This window comes from Suricata suricatta, chromosome 9 (assembly GCF_006229205.1).
Source record: "Suricata suricatta isolate VVHF042 chromosome 9, meerkat_22Aug2017_6uvM2_HiC, whole genome shotgun sequence".
Lineage (NCBI taxonomy): Eukaryota > Metazoa > Chordata > Mammalia > Carnivora > Herpestidae > Suricata > Suricata suricatta.
Genome location: NC_043708.1, coordinates 122796991 through 122818482, shown reverse-complemented (window position 1 = coordinate 122818482; position 21492 = coordinate 122796991). Strand labels below are relative to the sequence as shown.

General features: G+C 37.0%; 1 protein-coding gene across 5 annotated transcripts in view; it reads left to right on the top strand.

The window, feature by feature from the left end:
* The window catches only part of MEF2A (myocyte enhancer factor 2A), a 113355-nt gene that overhangs the window by 75649 nt on the left and 16214 nt on the right, over positions 1-21492 (top strand). For 2 of the 5 annotated variants that reach the window (XM_029950469.1, XM_029950466.1), the window contains exons 4-7: positions 1657-1794; positions 3982-4201; positions 4955-5014; positions 15812-15999. In XM_029950469.1, coding sequence (XP_029806329.1) covers positions 1657-1794; positions 3982-4201; positions 4955-5014; positions 15812-15999 — 606 coding nt within the window. Of the gene's footprint in view, positions 1-1459; positions 1592-1656; positions 1795-3981; positions 4202-4954; positions 5015-15811; positions 16000-21492 lie in introns of all 5 variants that reach the window. The other 3 variants (XM_029950470.1, XM_029950467.1, XM_029950471.1) reach the window with 2 other exon arrangements.

Genomic DNA, 21492 nt, shown 5'->3' with positions numbered 1-21492 from the left:
CATGTTTTAAAGGATACCAAGATTTAGGGGTACCTGGATAGCTTAGTTGGTGGGTATCCATCTCGGTTTCAGCTCAGGTCATGATCTCATTGTTTGTGAGTTCAAGCCCTGCATCAGGCTTGCTACTGTCAGTGCAGAGCCTGCTTTGGATCCTCTGTCCCCCTTGCTCTCTGTCCCTCCCCGACTCATACTCTTTCTCTCAAAAATAAATAAAACATTGAAGAAGAAAAAGAAGGATCCCAAGATTTATTATTATGACTTAGCTAAAAATATACCTTAAATCTAATTTAAATAATTATTTATTAACAAACTTATCTAGTACTAGTCTTTTGAACAAACTTTGTTTCCCAATCAAATAAACTCTGTTAGCTTACATAGAAAATTTTAACTTCCTAAAACTTCTCAATATTGGCTGGAAAATAAACCAGTCTCAAAGCTATTTAAGCTATTGAACTCAGTAATTCTACTTTAAAATAAGATCCATCACGATTTTTAAAAATTTAGAAATTCTGGAAATTAACATATCAGATTGTTAAGCCCTTGCTTTTAAAGTGACTCATTTAAATACTGGACAAGTCATTTCTTGATGACTTAAATGAATTTAATCATCAGAAAACCAGTTGTTCATTATATTTTTGCCTCAAAGTAAGCAGAAAAATAAGTCAACATACAGTCTAGGAGATACTTTGATAAGAAAGTTCCCCTGAAAGTCAATTCAGTGGATTAGATCGGCCCATGAAGGAGCACTATAGAAGGAGCTAACAAAAGGGGGAAAGATACATGCTGAATAATGGCTTTTTTAACCAATTTAAAAAGTACGGAAAGTCATATTTTATGTGTGTGTATGTCATACGTACATCTACAAAGGAAGGAGTCATTACTGTTAAATGTAAATAAGAATTTGAGTTTTTATGCTTCAAGATTATGTAAGAAAATCAAAGTATTTAAGAACAAGTTAGGAATGAAATTATTGGGATATGGTGCTAATTCGTTTTGGTGAATAGGAAAAACTCTCAGGCAGAAAACAGTTTCCGTAGGTGAAGTTGCTGACATGTTCATTTTATGAAGGTACTATGATAACTTCTCAGAGCATCATTTTGATACATTTCTGTTTCAGTTCTCACACTCATTGGCCCTATCAGATATGTTGATCAGGCCGTAATCAGATTCAGGTTGTAACTTCAGAGCTGTGAGTAATTTAGTATTCTCTAGGAAGTTTGGGAAGAAAGAATCCAAACAAGTAAATATTCTTTTTTTTCTTAATGTACAGCAGGAGCATTCATTTTTCTTATATCTAAGGTTTACCTTATTTGAAGGAATAGAATATACATTTGTGATCATTTAAAACCATTTCAGTGGCTCTTGTAATAATTCATTCAGTCTGTGCTCTCTTAATTTTACAGAAAAACTCACGGCAAGTTAGTGTCATTTGTGTGTGAATTTTCCAATTGTATTTCAGACTTTAAGAAAGAAAGGCCTTAATGGTTGTGAGAGCCCTGATGCTGACGATTACTTTGAGCACAGTCCACTCTCGGAGGACAGATTCAGCAAACTAAATGAAGATAGTGATTTTATTTTCAAACGAGGCCCTGTAAGTACTTTTACTTTACCTCTACTTTTTATTTGTTGATCCTTTTTGTTAACTTCATTATATAGGCTCTGAACAAGAAGGAACACAGAGGGTGCGACAGCCCAGACCCTGATACTTCCTATGTGCTAACTCCACATACAGAAGAAAAATATAAAAAAATTAATGAGGAATTTGATAATATGATGCGGAATCATAAAATCGCAGTGAGTACAAAAGTATGGTTTGTGCTTTTATCTTGTGCATGAAGAGATTGGCCACAGTTCTTGTTTACTTTCACAGTGGGTGATGACACCAGTAAGTAGAAGGGGAAGAAATTTCATTAAATTTTTTTGGGTTTACAGAACTCCGAAATAAATTGGTTACAGTCTTATAATAGTGCGTGTTCACGGTCTTTAAACATAGAAGTGAATAAAAATCCTAATCCAAATTCTACTTCCTATCCCCTGAACTAACTGTCCCCTTCTCTGTCTTTGGATAGAGCACCTAAACATCCTGGATTCCAGTTCTTTGATCTGTAAAGTGAATGAATTGGTTTACATAAAGTCCCGTCTAGCTCAGAATTTCCATGATTTGTAAATACAGGGTGCATATAAGATTTCCCTCTCCTGCTCATGACTTTTGAAAAATATTACATGTATTTTAAATAGATCTTGAGACTATAAAATCTAAAACAGTTAGATTTATTACAAATCTGGTGTTTCAGAATTGTTTTGAATTACTTTGTATAGTTGCTGTACTAGTAGTGGCTTATTCTTTGGCTCTTTGTAAATGTCCCAAAACTATGTAACAAAATATCTCCAAACTCCTAGTCTTTCCTTTACTGTAGTATTGAGGAAGAGAGCCTTGGCTCATTTTTAATTTAAGGAAGCAATGTTCTTAAACTGGTTGCAAAACAAATTAGTTGGCTTAACATCTGTGCTCATACATCTAACCATCGTGGCAACCAGTACTTTTTGAAGTTTCGTGCTCCTTTGATAGTTCTTTAGAGAATTCTCATGGGAAACTCGTTGGGAAGAGCTGCTTAAGACAGCTATTCTGGATCTGATTTTCTAATGTTATGTATGTATTGTAGGCTTCATAGAACAAATTGGTTCCGATGCTGATATTTATTTCAGAGTTAATTATTATCAGAATTAATTCTCTTAAAAACTATCCCTTAAAGTATGCATCATGGATTATTTCTTCAGAGTAATCCTCTACTATAAGACGCTCATGAAAAATAAGTTTAAGGAAGTATTTTTCTGCTGATACTATTCTTAAAAAACAGAACAATAGCAAACCAAATAAAATCCCTTCTGACCTCACATAGATATGGGTGACTTGGTAGTTAATGTTAAGCTGCAAAAATATTGTGTAAATAAAATTGCTTTACCTTTGAAAAAATTTTATTATATATCCACTGTTTTATATCAGTTAATGAGTTATTATAATTCCTATTGGAAATAAGCTACTACTGAATAGAGTACATAAACTCTTTATATTCTCCAACTTTGAATTAGCAGTGTTAACCACTCCTTGCAATTACTGTTTTAAAATGGGAGAGGAAAGCTTTTTTCCTTTCTATATAATAGAGATATTATAAAGAGAATTGTTATTTTCACGGTTAACAAGTATATTGTATGTGATCTATGAAGGAAGTGCAAGAAGAAATAGGAAATATTATTTTAGGGGAGTGTGGAATGTTTAGAAAGGAAAGAAGATAGCATTTATAATATTTGTAATTTAATCTTCATACAATTTAAAGATACGTTGTCAGCAGTTAATTTTATTGTTTAGATGGTTTCTCTGCATTTTCATTACACTCAGATTGCATTGTGTTGTGTATATATAACTTGTTTTTTTTTTTTAGTTTTGTGCATTAAGACTGTCAGTCAATTAAATAAAACTAGGGCTTATTTATAATGTACCACATTTAGTGTATTAAGTTTATAATATGTGTATATATTTCCCCCTTTTGTTATATTTGTAATTGCCTAATAGAAATGTAATGTTCCTAAGCTGGTTTGCATTATGAAAGTGCTAATTTTATATTTAGTTGGTAACAGTGATATATTTTGTAATGTTTAAATTTGACAACACCACTTTAATACCAGGTTCTGACATTTAATTTTCATCTGTGACTATTTGAAATTTTGTATGTATTATATTAGCATATATGTATTCCTATATAAAAATTGAAATTGAAAAGATTCGTGTCAAACATATTCACATTCAAATACAATTCTAAAGAAAGCAGCTTAAATCTGCAAATTTAGTAAGGAACTATCCCCATTCTCTAATTTTAATAACTAGAGTTACTTTATCAAATTAAATTAAATTCGTAAGTTATTACATTTAATATAGATGAAAATGAAACTAACAGTTTTTTCTTCCTTGTTCTTTATTTACAGCCTGGTTTGCCACCTCAGAACTTCTCAATGTCTGTCACAGTCCCTGTGACCAGCCCTAATGCTTTGTCCTACACTAACCCAGGGAGTTCACTTGTGTCCCCATCTTTGGCAGCCAGCTCAACATTAGCAGATTCAAGCATGCTGTCTCCACCTCAAGCCACGTCACACAGAAATGTGTCCCCTGGAGTCCCTCAGAGACCACCAAGTACTGGTGGTGCAGGTATGTAGTGACACCTGTTCTACTGGTTCTTTCACAAAAAGGTCAAATGAATTACTAATATAAGCAGTTTTTCATTTTGCTGCTCTTAATTTTCTGTCATTGATGAGCAAGAGTCACTGCTACATAATTGCCTCCATTTTAAAGAATATTTTTGAAAATTTACTATGGGCGCTCTAACATCTGTCAGGCACAGTAGAATGATAATACAGAAATTGTCATCTAGAATTTTCCTTGTCATAGGAAAGCCATTCTTTGACAGGCACAAAATTTAATTAGCATATCATGAGCAAAGATTTGAAGTTGGGGTGTGAGCCATTCATGTTAAAAATACAGAGAATAGACCTACCTGATTGGAGTGAGAGTTCATTAATTCAGCAGAAATTTGGAGTGCATTTACGTCTTCACACTTGTAGTGCAGTGTCTCCTCTCCTTCAAAGTCTAGATTTACTAGTACTCCTTTAGCACTGCGCCCCCCGCCGTTCTCATCAATATTTGTTATTTGCTATTGATACAGGAAAGCATACATATCAAGAGCTTTACAGGTGAGCTTACACACACACACACACACACACATACACACACACACACACACACACACACACACACAACTACATCACATTACACAGTAATGCCAAATTCAGACTAGGCTAGTATTTTTGTTTTTTTAGGAAACGAGTGCAGGTTACTTCATTCAGAGGAGAACCAACTCATATTTATTCTTTGCCCTCTCTCTTCTCTCTGTAACGTTTTTAGGTGGGATGTTGAGCACTTCAGACCTCACAGTGCCAAATGGAGCCGGAAGCAGCCCAGTGGGTGCGTGAATTACTCCTGTTTCACTTTGTAGGCATCTGTCCTATCTGAGATAAAAGGAATATTGTACCTCAAATAAGGCCTTCTACCAACTGAAGAGCTAAAAATGGGTTATATGATCAGAATAGACATGTCCCTTTGTAGACTTAATTTTCTTCTGAGGGGTACTTTTACTAATACTTAACATTTTTTCATAATGACTCTGCTCTATTCTTTATGCCTTGGCCTCACGTGCCTCCTTGATAGCAGATATTGTACTTTGCTAAAGACAAAATTGCCTTAATACAGTTTTTTCATCAAGCCAATTTCTTACAAGGAGAAGCTTTCTTTATCATCTGTTCTCACCAAAGTTAGACTATTAGCAGACTGATACATCTTACAATAGCATGAAATGTTTTTAGAGTGATTGCAATACACAGAAATGTGGGCCTACTTCTAGAGCTACAAAGAGAGTTGAGGAGTTTGTCTTTGAGGGATCTATTTTGGTGGCCACATGTAGAACATTCACATGTTGTCACAGATGCAGCCAATTGTTTTGGTTTTTTTTTTTTTTTTTTTGGCTTTGGCATCCTTTCCAAAGATGACCAGCCAGTTTAAACACGTTGTAAATGTGTCCGCCCAATCTTGAAGTGCCAGTAAGATAGATTGTGAACCGAGCATTACAGAAATACGGCATAGAGGTCAAAGAGTTAGAATAACTGTATTCCTTTGGATTATCATCATATTAAGTGGTCTTGGTCTCTTAATCTGGAATAATGACAGTTGTCATCATTGTTAACTAAAAACAAGGGTGGGAATTTCCTCCCTACTGTTAGATATTGTATGTTTCTGGAGACTTCTGAACACAGATCTCTTACAGGAAAAATTCTCAATTGCATGTAATCAACCCATTCATTCTACAAAAATGTTGGGGGCTTCTGTCTCAAGAAAATTATGGAGATCATTGAATAACTTAATTTAAAATGATGAGAAAAAACAGATATTGCTGGGACAAGTTACAAAACATATAGTGACGTAAAGTAGGAACAAGCCCCTAATTATGTCTGCCCCTGTATTAATAGCTGTTTGAATGGAATTAAATATATAAGGCCCATTGTCAGATCTTTTTGAACAGATAATTCATTGTGGAAAAATTCATAAAGGTCTTAATGGTTATATATTCAGACTGCTATGCTTGTACGTGTATTTCCAGATGTTTATAGTTTATTTCAGTTCCATTTTAGTTATTTGCATGCCCACATACTCGTCGTGGTAAATTTTCCCATATGCTTCTATTCCCCCAGGACTTCTTTTCCCTTCCACTTCTTAGCTTGGTTAAGGCTGGAATCAAACATTTCTATTTCATTTAATGTTAATTTTAACTAGATCTTGATTTTATTTCCAAAATTAGTTTTATTTCATGGAGTTCACTCTTTGATGATTTCTAATGTGTTTTCCTGTTGCCTTTACTTTTTTTCATCCTCCAGCATTGTAAACACAGTTCTTCCACCGGCCAAACAAGTGTTTCACTTCTCTCCTCATTTTTTTCTTGTACTTTCCACATTTCCTAAGAGCTTTTTCACTGTTTTTGCTTCTCTGCCATACAATTATAAATCTAGACTTTGTCTCTGCTGCTCAGTTTTCTGTGTTCCCTTTGGTAATTTGAAACTCAGACTTTGTCATTGTCCTAATTTGACCTTCTGCCTGTAGCCCTGTTTCTTTTTTTTTTTTTTCATTCATTCTCTTTTTTTGTAAGCCTTCTGCCCCATCCCCCCACCCCACCCCAACCTGGACCCTCCTGTTTAGAGGGCTGTGTGATCTCACTCCTTGGATCACAGCACATCACCACAGGTTTATATGGAGCATCTCAGCATCATTCATTAATCCCTTTTACACCTCTGTTCCATTCCTCTTCCCTTCTTCCCCCATCATAGGCAACCACCTTAATGTGTTAGTGCTAATAGTGCACATAATCGTGATTAGTGAACATGAATTTGTATTAAAATTTAAAACTCAATTATTAAAATATTTTAAGTGCTTAGTGAGTTATTTAAAAGCCTGTTTCCATTACTGTACACAGAGAACTCCTTCTTCTTAGAGCACACTCCAGCACCTCCTAACACACAGGATCAGATGTCTTGATTCTTCATTAGTTCCTATATGCCTAGGTTTACATATATCAGGTGTAATTTTACTTACTGTACTTGTGTTTGGATTGTATTGTAAATGGCTTGTGTGTTATAACTGGTTTTTAACATACGCTACCTCAGAATTAGACTTAACTGAGTAGACCTTTTAATTTGGAGATCAGCTGGAAACAGTTATTTCTGTGCAGTACTTGGGGCATTCCTGAGCTTACTGTGCTTCTTGCTGTAAATTTTCTCATTAAAATAAGTGGTCTGTCATAGATAGTTTAGACATGTTATTTTGTGAGGGAGAGTCAGATAATATATCTTATAGCTTGTTTTCAACAATGGTGCCCTTTTGGTTTAGTAGTTTGGAAACATAGTTTAAGCTAATTTTTACCTAAATAAAGTCTTTATGAATGAAAAGATTTAAAGAGTTAAAATTCCCAGAGAAATTTCAAAAGAAAAAATATTAAAAGGTATGGGTATCGGGGTTTTTATTTTATTTATTTTGAGTGAGAGAGAGCATGAGCAGGGGAGGGGCAGAGAGAGGGAGAGAGAGAATCCCAAGCAGGCTCTGCTGTCGAGTCCCCGTACACAGGGCCTGAACTCACAAACCGTGAGATGATCTGTGGTGAAATCAAGAGTCAGATACTTAACCAACTGAGCCACCCAGGCGCCCTATGTTTTCTAACCTGTATTTTTCAAGGTATGTTTCTTGGAACTATATGAGAAAAAGGATCTATCTATATGTTTGACAAACCTTGTGCTAAATGAAACTAAGCAGCTTTCTTCACTGTAGGACATACAGAACCTTTAAAATGCTAATCTATTTTTGTGAATCATTAAACTTAGTGTATAAATATGGTTACTCAAAGTGATTTCATAGTTGAACCCTTCATTTATATTTTCCTCATGAAAAAACATCTTTCATAATTAGTGTCATATAAAACATTTTGGGAAATCTTGCTTCTGATCTTCATATGATACATAGAAAAGCATTTTTGAGTAATGAAAACTTTCATAAGTTGAAATTAAAATTGAAGAGCACCTGGGTGGCTCAGTCAGTTAAGCATCTGACTTTGGCTCAAGTCATGATCTCATGGTTTGTGGGTTTGAGCCCCGCATCAGGCTCTGTGCTGACAGAGCCCAGAGCCTGTCTTCAGATTTTATGTTTTATGTCTCCCTCTCTCTCTGACCCTCCCCTGCTCATCCTGTCTGTCTGTCTGTCTGTCTGTCTCTCTCTCTCTCTCTCTCTCTCTCTCTCTCAAAAAGAAATAAAACAGTAAAAAAAAGAAATTAAAATTGAGGTTTAATAAAAGACAAGCAAGACAATCAGGCTTGTGCTGTGTCAGTAGCAGAGCTGTACATTGGGACCAGCCCTTGCACTGAAGACGGTTCAGAAATGCTAGGCAAAATATTTTTAAAATCTGCATGAAGCATTTGAGAACTAACAAGATAATGAAGAATTACTGGCTCAAGATCCAGGAAATGACAGAGACAAGAGACTTCAGGAGGGTGAGCCCAGCATTTATGACTACTTTTCCTCAGGTGGTATTTGCCACTTCGACATGGGGTGCTTCAGAAGCGGAGCATGACAGCCTCAGAAACCAGGGGGACGGAAAGATCAAAGTTCAGGGTCTACAAAGACGTAGGCGGGTCCTGTGCACTCCTGTCACTTCGTGCTGAGACCCCAAAAGGCGGGATCATGGAAGTAGAGTGAATCAGAGGTTAACAGTTCCTTGCAGTAGCTGCAGCATCCCACTTTCTGAAGCAATAGTATGGTCATCTGTGCTTGTAGTACAGAATAAAATTCTTTTCAATATCTGTTCTTTTGCATAAAAAAGGGGTTTTTTGTATACACAAAATGAAAAATGACCACATGGTAGGCCGCAAAAACTATCAGCAAATTCAGAGAATTTAATCATATGGAGATAAACTCTCTGGTGACAGAATAATTCAGCTAGCAACCAATATCCAAACATGGTTGTTTAAAATGAATGTTCTGTAGCTAATATGTATAACAGCTTGCTGTGGCAGTCCAAGCTTAGAGGCTCATAATGAGCCACTTCCAGATAGCTTCACTTCACCTCTACCTCTAAACTGTAACATTTTTCTTGATACTGTGATTTTCAAATGCATAATATTTTTATAGATGAGCCCTCCATTTGCCTTATTCTTAGTTTAATTTTTGTTGAGTCTTCTCCAAAAGATCGGATGCTTCAGACCCATGTCACATTGAAAGCAGAAGCATTCTTGAACTTCTTAAGTTAAGCATTGAATAAACTTAGGATAGGGAGAGATGTCAACCAGGAAACCAGAGGAAGCCTAACCATGAAAGAAATCTTTGTTCATCAAAAAAACCATGAAGAGAATGAAAAGGCAAGACAAGAATGAGAAAATATAGGGGGTGTGTGTGTGTGTAAAATAGAGGGCTTTTTAAGAATACAAGTCCTCATGAAAAAGAAAATCTAATTTTTTAAAATGTGCATGAGAACACAAACATTTCACAAGAGAAGATATCCAGGTATCTAATAAACATGTGACAAAATGCTCATTCTTACAGAGAACAAACAGAGTGGCTGGTGGGATGTTGGGTAGGGGGAAGGGCTAAAGGAGTGAGGCGCATTCAGGAGACACTTGTTGGGATGAGCACTGAGTGTTTTATTTCAGTGATGAATCGACGAATTCTATTCCTGAAATTATTATTGCACTATAAGTTAACTCATTTGGATTTAAATTTTAAAAAATAAATTTAAAAAATAGTTGCCTATTCTCTGTAACCAAGGAAATGCAAAGTTAAAACCACAGATAGCGTTATACACCTAACAGAATGGCCTTAGCAGAATAGGCAGTTAATACTAAGTGTTGACAAGCTATGGAAAAATTCAAACTCTTATATGCTGATGATGGCAGTACATTGGTGCGGCCATTTTGACATTATGTACTAAAGGTGTAGTGTGGGTATTGTACAACCCCCCGTTTTTATTCATTCCGGTATACTGTAAAGAAATGCATGTGACCATGAGTACCACCAGATAGGTAAAAGAATGTGCATGGCATTATTTGTTACAGCCAACACTAGAAGTAATCCAAATTTCTATCAACAGTAGAACAAATAAATAAAGTAATAGTATGTTTATGTGGAAAAAAAGACTATACTGCCACAAAAGGGAAAACATGACAGCAGTAGTTAACAGTGTGGATGACTATCAAACTATTATGAGTGAGAGACAATAGGTGCAAATGCAGAATGGTTCTATCTAAATGCAGTTTGAAAAGCAGACGAGAAAAATTACAGTGCTAAGGACGCATATATAGATAGTTGGTAAAACTATAGAGAAAAACAAGTGACTGTAAAAATCACAATACTGGTTACTTTGGGTAGGTGGACAATAGGAATGTTTTAGGGGCCCAACTATAGACTTTGAGGTCTTGACAGTATTCTTTTTCCTGACCTAATGGGTACGTAGATGTTCATTTTATGATAAGTCCTTTTTTTAATGAATATAATTTATTGTCAAATTGGCTTACATACAACACCCAGTGCTCATCCCAAAAAGTGCCCTCCTCAGTGCCCATCACCATGCCATTTTCCTTCTCCCCCACGTCCCCAGCTAAGCCCTTGATCTTTAATGTTTTTGTTTTGTGCACCATTCTATATTATGTGTTACATTAATACAAGTTTTTAAAGTTAACATAATACATTTGATTTTAAAAAGGAATTATAAACCACCAATGTGGAGGGACTTTAAAAATTATAAGAGAATGTAATGTACATAGATGTTACACTATTAATTCCATAATCTAGAGAGACAAAAATTCACACACACACACACACACACACACACACACACACACACACACACACATTCATACTCAGAAAGACTCAGCAGCCTTTTGACATCTCTGGGTGCTGTGCCTGCCCATGGCAGCTCGATGTGCAGCCCCATTATGAGATCAGGAAGCAAGTCGGTATAAGAGGACAGGCCAAAATGTCTAGGATGGCAGAGGGAAAAGCTGGAAAGTTCTGGGTCCGCTACACTGAGCTGCTAAGGCCACTAAGCCTGCAACCACTTTCCCCTCAGTTTTCTGTGAGATAAAAATTTTCTTTCTTAAAAAAACTAAGGTAAAATACAAGTCACAAGTAGGGAATATTTAATAAGTGAATAAGCGTTTATGTACCTAAATGAAAGAAAGGAACTTCAGTTTCAAAAATTGAAAGGATGTATCTGGAGATTTAAATAAAAATGGCAAAGAAAAACAACTTACTAACTGCCAACTATTAGCACTTTTTAATTGTGACATGGAGAGTTGATGAAGGGATGGTGAAACTGATGATCTCATGTGTGCTTATGGCATCGTAACAATCTTTGTAGAAAGGTTTTGGCAAGGTGTTTCAGTAGTCATAAAAATGTTTCTGCTTCTGAGCCCACTAATCCCATTTCTGGGACTCTCTCCTAAAGAAATAAACTAGAATATGCAAAGGTTCACTGCAACATCATTTATAGTAGTGAAAAATAGGAAGAAACCAATATATTCAAAAGTATGAAAGTTATGTAAGTTAAAATTTTCAACTGAATTCCTTTTGAGTTGTGATTTAAAGCTTGCATAGCTTTAAAAAAAATATGCTTTTGGAAAATACAAGGGAGGGGAAATCCAAACTGATTATCATAGTTATGTTGGGGTGGTGGAAATAGGAGTTTTCCCTCTCATTTTATAGTTTTTAAATTTTCTCTGATGCAATATTGATACAGTATCTCCAGTCATAAAACTTTTATTATAGTAAGTGAGTCAGAGCATTCATTTGTGTTGCCTTGTAACGTGGCAGTTTTTTGTCTTCAGCCTGTGTCATCATCCAAGTAACACCAGTGTTGTCCGTACTGTAAATTGTGGCCATCTTCCATAGTGCCAGTCTGATTTGGCTTACTAGATCCATTTCTCTACTGAAAATTTACACTTAATACTTAGATAATTTGTAGTTCATATGACTTCAGGAACTCCTTTTAACTTTGGTCCTGTGTTTAAAGATCAAGCGTAGAATCAAGTCTCTGATCCCCAGAAATTTCACTTTTTAAAACATGTTGAGAAAAAGAAAAAAGATACATACGAGACTAGAAATAGAAGGGCTCAAGAAGCTCTTGGAATTGCTTCGGGGTGAGTGAAGGTAATATGTCGGGGCTTGCAGAGCACCAGAGGCAGTGGCAGTTAAAGAGAAGACGGATGAAGAGAAAAACATTGTAAAGAAAGAATAACAAGGCTTGAGTTCTGTGAAATTGGGGTGGGAGTGACGGCCATGGCGGTAGTACAGGGGTTTAAAACAGGTTGTGTTGGAGATGACAGCAGCATATCTGGGGGGAAAGGCCACCAGAGGGTTGTGGGTAGACTTGAAATGAGACATAAAGCAGAAGCACAGATTTAAGAGGTATATTGAGGCAGTGGCCTGGGGGGAAGTGGGGTGGTGCATGAAGCCTCTGAAGGAGGAGAAGCCTTTTTGGGGCTGTCCATATGGGATGGATTGAGAGGGCGAGTACAGTGCAGGAAGAGAAGCAGCAGAATTGGATGAGCGTTGTCTGCTGTAGATTATGAATTTCTAATGGACAGAATCCATGTTATATAGGAATTTTCACTGACTCAAGTAAATATGCCAAGTTACTTTTTTCATCGATGATTTTAAAACTCAGGGGCTTTTTTACTTTCAGAAATCTCATTCAACTTTCCACAAAAGATGTAATTGAATAATCAGCCAAAACTTTTGTCAGGTTTTATGAAAATTTGTCAAATATAAAATCAATTTTTGAACCTTGCTTTGATGAGTTTTCCAGAATCTTTTGAGGTTTTCAAAATCCTTTGTATGTCAGTGCAATTTCTGAATTTGATTCATAGTAATAAGACATGAATGGCATTACTGTCTACACTTTAGCCCTAAAAGGGTAGAACTAAGGACATGGAGTGCTTTCTAGCTACTGGAATGCATTATTTCAGCTGATCCGATATTCTAGAATATGAGCCAGACTGATATAATTGCATGATATGCCCCAGAGCAATAGGATCATAAGTGAGATTAGCTTCGTTAAGCTTCAGGAGGCATCAGTATGCAGTTTGCTCAGGACCATTTTTATCATGTATTAGGTCGGGGCATAATTTACCTTAATACCTAAAAACACGTTTTAATAATAATCACATTAAAATGAGTTTATTCATTTAGAATTGGTACTGTAATTCTTCAATTTATAGACTATGGCAAGATGAGTCATATTACTAAAAGTATCGACTTCAAAAATCTATTTCAACGATAGCTTCATTTTTGTCATAAAAAGTGAATAGGAGGGAAGAAGTATATTAAGATAGTAAGTATATCACTACACTCCACAAAGTCACAAGTAGTGCATATAAGGTTATCATGTTTCAGGCTGGCAAGTTACCCAGCACTTACATCATCTTGTAATAATTATCTGCTGCAGACTCCGACTTCGCACTCAGAAGTACCATGCTTTTAGATTCTCTTCATTCTGGGTTGCTATGGTTTTATATGTAGCTTTTCAGCACCATAGACTCCACATGGGAAAAGAGTATTAGAGCTTCCTGATAATGTATTCTTCTAAATTATCCTTGAATCATCTTGTAATGTATTTGAGAAGAAAACTGCTTTATCCTTCAGATTTGAGTACAAATCAAGTAAATAATCTTTTAAATGTTACAAAGAAATTACAAATGTATATTTGTGCCTGTTAATTAAAAGAAACATTAATCTGTACATGTTAATCTAACATTCTGTTAGTTTCTGTTACACCTTTCTATTTTAGAACCATTATTTGATAAGCGTTTTTTATTCAGATGGCTAGCTTAGCCTCTGCCCAGTGCATCGATGAGCTCTCCTCACAGGGGATGGCCTGGTGAAGGGATTGTTTAACAGCACTGCTTTCTGAAGCTTACCAGAATGCAGGGATTGCTCTCTGGGGTATGGAAAGATGATTCGCCCCAGATTTAATACATGCTGCTTCAAGATAGTGGAGGCAGAATGCAGGAAAGAGCCTCATAAGGGTAACTGAAATACCAGTCCCCACAGCAAAATTAAATCACATAAATGAACTAAAACGGGGGCCACTTGGTACAAGTTCCAGAGAAGGCAGAAGGATTGGGGGACAGCGAGGTGGAGGGCAGAGGAAGCACGAATCATCTGGAATCCTGACATTTTGAGTGACAGCTGCTACAGAGATAACAAGCCAGTTCCCAAGGGCCACACCTCACCTGGTCAGGATCCAACAATGTTGATTATATCACATTGTCAAACATCAATTTTTAGTTATTCATATAAGTAATTCACCCAAAAATCTGTTTTTCAAACAGTATGTTATAAGCTTCGATTTTCTTCAGCTGTTTATCTTCAAGAACTTAATCCATCTCTTTCTAGTTATATTTTTGAAATTTTAGAATTCTCCTATCTTTTGGTCAGTTGCCTCTATTCATTATAATACTATTCCTGAAAATGTTTTATAATACACCAAACACTTTATGGTTGTAAATGGTTTTAAATAATATTCCTGTTCCCTTCCAGAAACTTTAGCAGATTTAATGTTCTGATAACCCAATACAAATGCTCTTAAATTGGAAAGCATGTAATACATAATTGTTTTTTGTTACTAACTCATTGCAGTTCTTTGAGACCCATCATTTTACTTCTTGGCGTATAGTCTTCTCAGGCTATAGTCCTTTGTCCGCTTTTTCCTCCTCCTGGCTTTCTTCTGAGTCTTGAAATGGCTCGAGAATAAAATGCTTCCGCAGTTGTACTTGGAGGGATGCAGGAGCCTCCCTCACCGCCATGTAACAGCTTCTTCACTTCGGATCTGAGGGGACAGTCCTGGATCCCCTCACTGTGGTGAGGGAAAGTGCCTCCACGCTTACCCATTGGCTTGGCCTGGACCTATTGCCAAGCAGCTATTGAAGTGGAGTCAGCCCCCGCGAACCACGTAGTTGTTACCCAGGAGGACTAGGATGACCTCTTACATCTGTTTGTAGCTCTCCTGATGCCCAAAAGTACTGTATATCTAGAACCTACACTACAATGTATCCATTTCCTTATTTCCTCTAATAGAGATAGTTGTTTTAGGGAGAGTGGAAAAGCAGGAGTAAGATGATTAAAGTCAGACACCACAAACATTTCCTGCCACATCTACAGCCAAAGAAATGGAGCCAGTAGCAGCAGAGCAATAAAGAACAGGTACTTGGTGAACATGAAGCGGTGCTTCACATGCCCAGGAAGCTGCGGTAAAGGAGTTGCCCCGGTCGCTGGTTCAGGCCCAGAGCGAGTAGGAGTGCCACTGTCACAGGGATGAATGACTAGGCTGGTCTCTGGCGCTTTCTTAAAATAGATCCATTATCTCAGTCCCCAGTAGGAGATGCCTTGGGTTTTAAGTATCTCTCTGTAGGTCCAGGAAAAAAAAAATGACATAAGTCTTAAGTTTTGTATGTATTTCAGATTTGAGTTGATCATCTTGCTTATTTGGGGGTTGACTTTTTTTTTGTTTGTTTTTTGGGGTTTTTTTTTTCTTTTTTTTCTTTTTTTTTTTTGCTACTAATGAGTTGTGTTATAAAATTTAGTTGTGACTGGGACCAGGGAAAACTTGTTTCATATTTATACCAGAGTATTTTGATGACTCTTTTCATGTTAATGAATGATACTTCCTTTTTCCAGGGAATGGATTTGTAAACTCCAGAGCTTCTCCAAATTTGATTGGAACTACTGGTGCAAACAGTTTAGGCAAAGTTATGCCGACAAAGTCTCCCCCTCCTCCAGGTGGCGGCAATCTTGGAATGAACAGTCGGAAACCAGATCTTCGAGTTGTCATCCCTCCTTCAAGCAAGGGCATGATGCCTCCCCTGGTACGTGAATGTTCTCTTCACTTCATTCTTTGAAACCTGTTTTACACAGCCAGTCTTTGTTTTCCTTTGTAATTTTATGTGCTTCCACAGAATCTAGACCCTTTCCTAATGAAGGTTTCTACTTGAAGTTAGCGTTTGAAGATACAACTCTACTTTAAATACACAGAAATCAGATTATAGAAGCAGGATGTAAATATGCTGAGTGGTTCTTTAAAATTAAAGCTAAATAAGGAGAGGTTGGTAATGTGTAATTTTAGTTATACCAGGTAGGAATCTTTGCTTAGAGAGCCCATCATCAAATTTATAAGTTAAACCTGACTTAAGTCTTTCTTCTCTGTACTTTGTATATTTTCAGTAATCGATTACACATGCTTTACTGTAGGAGAAACACTAAATCAAGTTATTAGAAAATTCTACACACCAAAGAGAACCATTGCAGAATAGGGAACAGTGCACCAAAACTTGAATGCATTTTTCTCCAAATAATTTTTGTTTATTCCTTCTCAGATCACCTTCCCATTTAATTCTGTAAAGAATACAGGTCTCCCCACCCCAACCCTTAGCAATGTCTTCATAGTTCCAGCCTCATATGCTTTTTAATCCTATATTTATGAAGAAGAGGAGGGTATTTGTATCCCTCTTAGCTTCTTGTAAAAGAAGTTGGAATACATACGCAAGTTTTAAAATCATTCCTTATATTGCAGTTGTTTGACTTAACAGTGTGACGTACAAGGTGTTTTTTCTGCAGCGCAGCTGCTAAACGCACTATTTGATTTTTTGCTGAGTGAAAGTTGATGCTATCAGGCTTTAGATAATAAGTCTACAAATGTGTACTACTCTGTACATTCCCAGACATCTTCCTATGCATTGTCCAATTTGTCAATTACACTGTAATTTTGTCTACATAGAGATGAGGAAACTAGGGGAGAGGTTAGTACTTGTCCAGGGTAATAACAAAGAGAGCTACGACCAAAACCTTTTAAGTCAAAAACAAACAAGTACTTCTTCATTTGGAGATAGAAAGCTGGAGACTGTGTGGCTCCCAGCCTTATAGTGGAAATGAGTAGGACAGACGGGTTCACAGTTCTCCTTGGATAGATCATAGTGCTGAGTTTCATGGCACCCAAGTGGCCCAGGCTCTAGGGAGAGACAGAAACTTCAGGTAGAGGACATTTGAGAAACTGACATATCTGGGTAAGACCCGAGTAATAAGAGTTAAGCTCAGATGATTGGTGAATTGCTGGAGGCCAAGCATTCACTGGCAGGACAGTGAAAAAACCCTAGGGCTGTGATAGAGTCTGAGTTCTCTCATAAGCTTTTTCTCCATGCACCCAATGGGTACTCACAGAAGAGACTGGGGATACCCTGAAAACGTCTCCTCTGTAGCATATAAGTGGGAGAGGGGAAGAGCAGCCCCCCACTAGGGATAAAAAGCTTTGCCTGGGCCCATTTCCCCTTTCTCTCGTATGGACTAAACAGAAGGTGTCACCCTGATGCACTGGTGACTTCCCATTGTGTCTGGAAAAATGGAGATGGAAAAAGATCCCAGCCCATGGTGGTGGAGCAGGGACAATGCCAGGAGCACGGCGGGGTGACCACAGAGCGCCGCAGCCTGGGGCACAGCCCCAGCAAGGGAAGGCTGTGTCCTGAGAACGGAGCAGTTGCTGGGGAAAAAACAAAACAGTCCCTGACAAACCAGTGCTCACTTCCGCCCGGGGGGATTTGAGGCCCATTTTGGATGTGCTGAGGGTGACCATTGCAACAGTGAAGCTCAAACCTACCCCAGTTCCTAATTAAATGAACTCAAATCCTGCACTACAGACCTAGCAAGAAGAAAGACCTGTAGGTCTGTGGAATTACCCAAACTGCAATACAAAGAGAAGGGTGAAAATAACAGAACAAAGCCTCCAAGAGCTGTAGATTTTTGTCAGGTGGTTTAACATATTTGTAATTGGACTTCTAAAAAGAGGAGAGAGAACAGCAGAAGAAATATTTGGAGAAATAACAACACCAAGTAGGATAAGTACACACACACACATTCAGACTGCTAAAAGCAAAAGACAACGAGGAAAAGTCTTTAAGGCAGCCGGAGGGGAGAGACAGAGCACAAAGATAAGAATTTATAACATACTTCAGAAACTGTACAAGCTACAGAAGAGCAGAGTAACAGTGCTGAAATCCAAAACAACCCCCAACCTAGAACTCTGTATCCAGCAAACATCTTTTAAAAATGAAAGAGGAAAACTTCCTCCAACAAAAAATCTAGAGAATACATTGCCAGCAGACCTACTCTACAAGAAATGCTAAAGGAAGTCCTTCAGCAGAAGAAATATGATACCAACAAAAACTTGGGTCTATACAAAGCAATAAACAACAATGGAAATGAAATAAGCGAAGATAAAATAATCTTATAAACATTTTATTTTAGAACAATTTTAAATTTATACAAAGATTACAAAGACAGTATAGAAAGTTCTCATCTTCACACCCCATATCTCTGAGTGTTGACATCTTGTGTTAGTATAATACACTTGTTATGGCTAACAAGTCAGTATTGATTGATACACTGTTATTAACTGAAATTCATGCTTTATTCAGATATCCTTAGTTCACTTCATTCACATATCCTGCATGTGTTTTCTGTCCTGGGATACCACGCAGGAAACCACATTACATTTAATAGTCATGTCTTCGTAGGCTCCTCTTGGTTGTGATAGTTTATAAGACTTTCCTTCTTTAATGACCCTGACAGTTTTAAGAAGTACTGGTCAGGTATTTTGCAGAATACTCAATTGGGATTTTTTTCTCATGATTAGACTGGGGTTATTAGTTTTAGGGAAGAAGGCCACAGAGGTAAAATGCCAGTTTTATCACATCATATCTATCATTATGGGTAATTACCATTGATGGTAATCTTGGTCACCTTGCTGATGTAGCATTCTATGGGTTTCTCTGCTGCAAAGTTACTCTTCTTCCTTTCCATACTGTCCTCCTTGGAAGGAAGTCCCTACGCAAGGTCCATACTTAAGGAGTGGGGACTGAGGCTCTACCTCCTTGAGGGCAGAATATCTACCTAAATTATTTGGAGTTCTTCTGCACAGGTGACTCATCTGTTCACTTTCATTTAATAATTTATATTAACATTGACTTATGGACATCTATACTTTGGATTATAATACTCCTAAATTCTGTGAATACCTAGCATCTACCAATACTCTCACTCTCTTGCTCATGTTGTTCCAGCTTTAGCGATTGAGGACTGGCTGGGTGGCCCCTGTGCCTCTCGCACAAAGTCGTCCTCCTGGGGGTCTTGGTGGGGGGAGTATGGGGCAGTTGCTTTGAAATTTTTCAGTTAGTGCAACATGCTCTAGGCTCATCCTGTATATTTCCTGTCCTAGTCCTAGAACCAGGCATTTCTCCAAGGAACTTTGGCTCCTTTTATTGGAGAATGGTATTAGAAACCAAAATCTGGGCATTTTCCTTGTTTTAAAATTGCTCCAAAAGATCGCCGACTTTCGAAGAGAGCAAAAACAGTGGGAATGAAGTTGGTGCTTATAGCACATGTAAAAATAAAATACATGGCAACAAAAGACAGAGGGGCAAATTGTAAATACACTGTTGTAAGCCCTTACCCTACACCTAATGCAGTATCTATTTAAAGGTGAACACTAGAGAAAACATACCGTGCAGACATTAACCATAAGAAGGCTAGTGTAGCCATAATGATTCCAGACAATGTAGACTTTACATTATCAATGATAAAGAAGGACAGCACACTGGGTGCCTAGGTGGCTCAGTTGGTTAGGCGTCTGACTTCAGCTCAGGTCATGATCTCACAGTCGATGAGTTCAAGGATAGTATATCAGAACCAAGTGGTTTCATCCCAGGAATACAAGACCAATTATAAATTTGGAAAATCATCACTATTATTCCCTGTAAACAGAATTCAGCATTTATTTATGATAAAACAAATTTTTCAGCAAACTAGGAAAAGATGGGAACATCTTTAACCTAATGAAGAACATCTACAAAAGTTCTACAACTAATATGCTTAATTAGAATACAGAGAAAACATTGTATTTTACTAATTTAGGAACTAGGCATTGATGTCTGTGTGCACCACTCATCTCCAGCATTGTACTGAAAGTCCAGCCAGAACAGTAAAGCAAGAAAAATCAATAAAATATACACATTTTGGGAAGGAAGAAATGAAATGGTCTCTCCTCACACACAACATAACTAAGTAGAAAGGCATGAAGAATCTAGAAAATGAAAAACAAAACCCAACCTCCTGGGACCGATGAATACAATAAGGTTCTATTCTTACAGCAGTGAATAATTGGAGTTTGAAATTTATTTTTTTATTATAATTTATTGTCAAGTTGGTTTCCATATAATACCCAGTGCTCATCCCAACAAGTGCCCTCCTCCATCACCCATTTTCCTCTCTCCCCCACCCCCAATCAACCTTCAGTTTGTTCTCAGTATTTAAGAGGCTCTGTGGTTTGCCTCCCTCCCTCTCCTTAGCTATTTTTTCCCCTTTCCCTCCCCTATGATCCTCTCTTAAATTTCTCCTATTCCACATGAGTGAAAACATGGTATCTGTCTTTCTCTTGCTGACTTACTTCACTTAGCATGACACCCTCAAGTTCCATCCACGTTGCCACAAATGACCAGATTTCATTCTTTCTCATTGACCCGTAGTACTCCATTGTATAGATAAATCACATCTTCTTGATCCATTCGTCAGTTGATGGACATTTAGGCTCTTTCCACAATTTGGCTATTGTTGAAACTTTAAAATCCCAATAACACCAAAAATTAAAGAAATACTTAGGTAAAAATCAGACAAAACGTGTTCATGATTTGTGTTCTAAAATCTACAAAACAGTGGCATAGGCTTTTATGAATAGGTACATTATTTTAATGGATTTGGCTCAGCATTGTCAGTATGTCACTTTTCCTAAATTGATCTATAGATTAAACCCAATCCCAATGAAAATCACAGTAAGCTTTTTGTGTGTGTGTGTGTGTGTGTGTGTGTGTGTGTGTGTGTGTATTTTATTTTTTTTTATTTTATTATTTTCTTATACAACTTATTTTTTTAACATATGCAATTATTTTCCATCATTTACAATACAGTAGTTACAATGATACTCCAAACAGAAAAGCAAAGTAAAAAATCAAAACCCCAACTTCTATTTCATGTAATTAGACTTATACAGAAATTAGAAGGTTAGGTACCAACTAGTTAATCACCTAATTTCACAGCTATCTGAAGTGGCAATTGTAATATAGCAGCTTATCTATGATACATTCAAGATCCATGATATAATTTATTACTTGCCCATAAGCTAAAACACAGCCTGCTTAATACCTTTCCTTAAATTCCATCTCTATACGACAGTATACTTGAGGTCCATGCAAAAAAGTAGCTACTTTTTATATAGAAAATGGATGATTAAGTCTTTGGTGCTGTAAAAGCAACTTCAA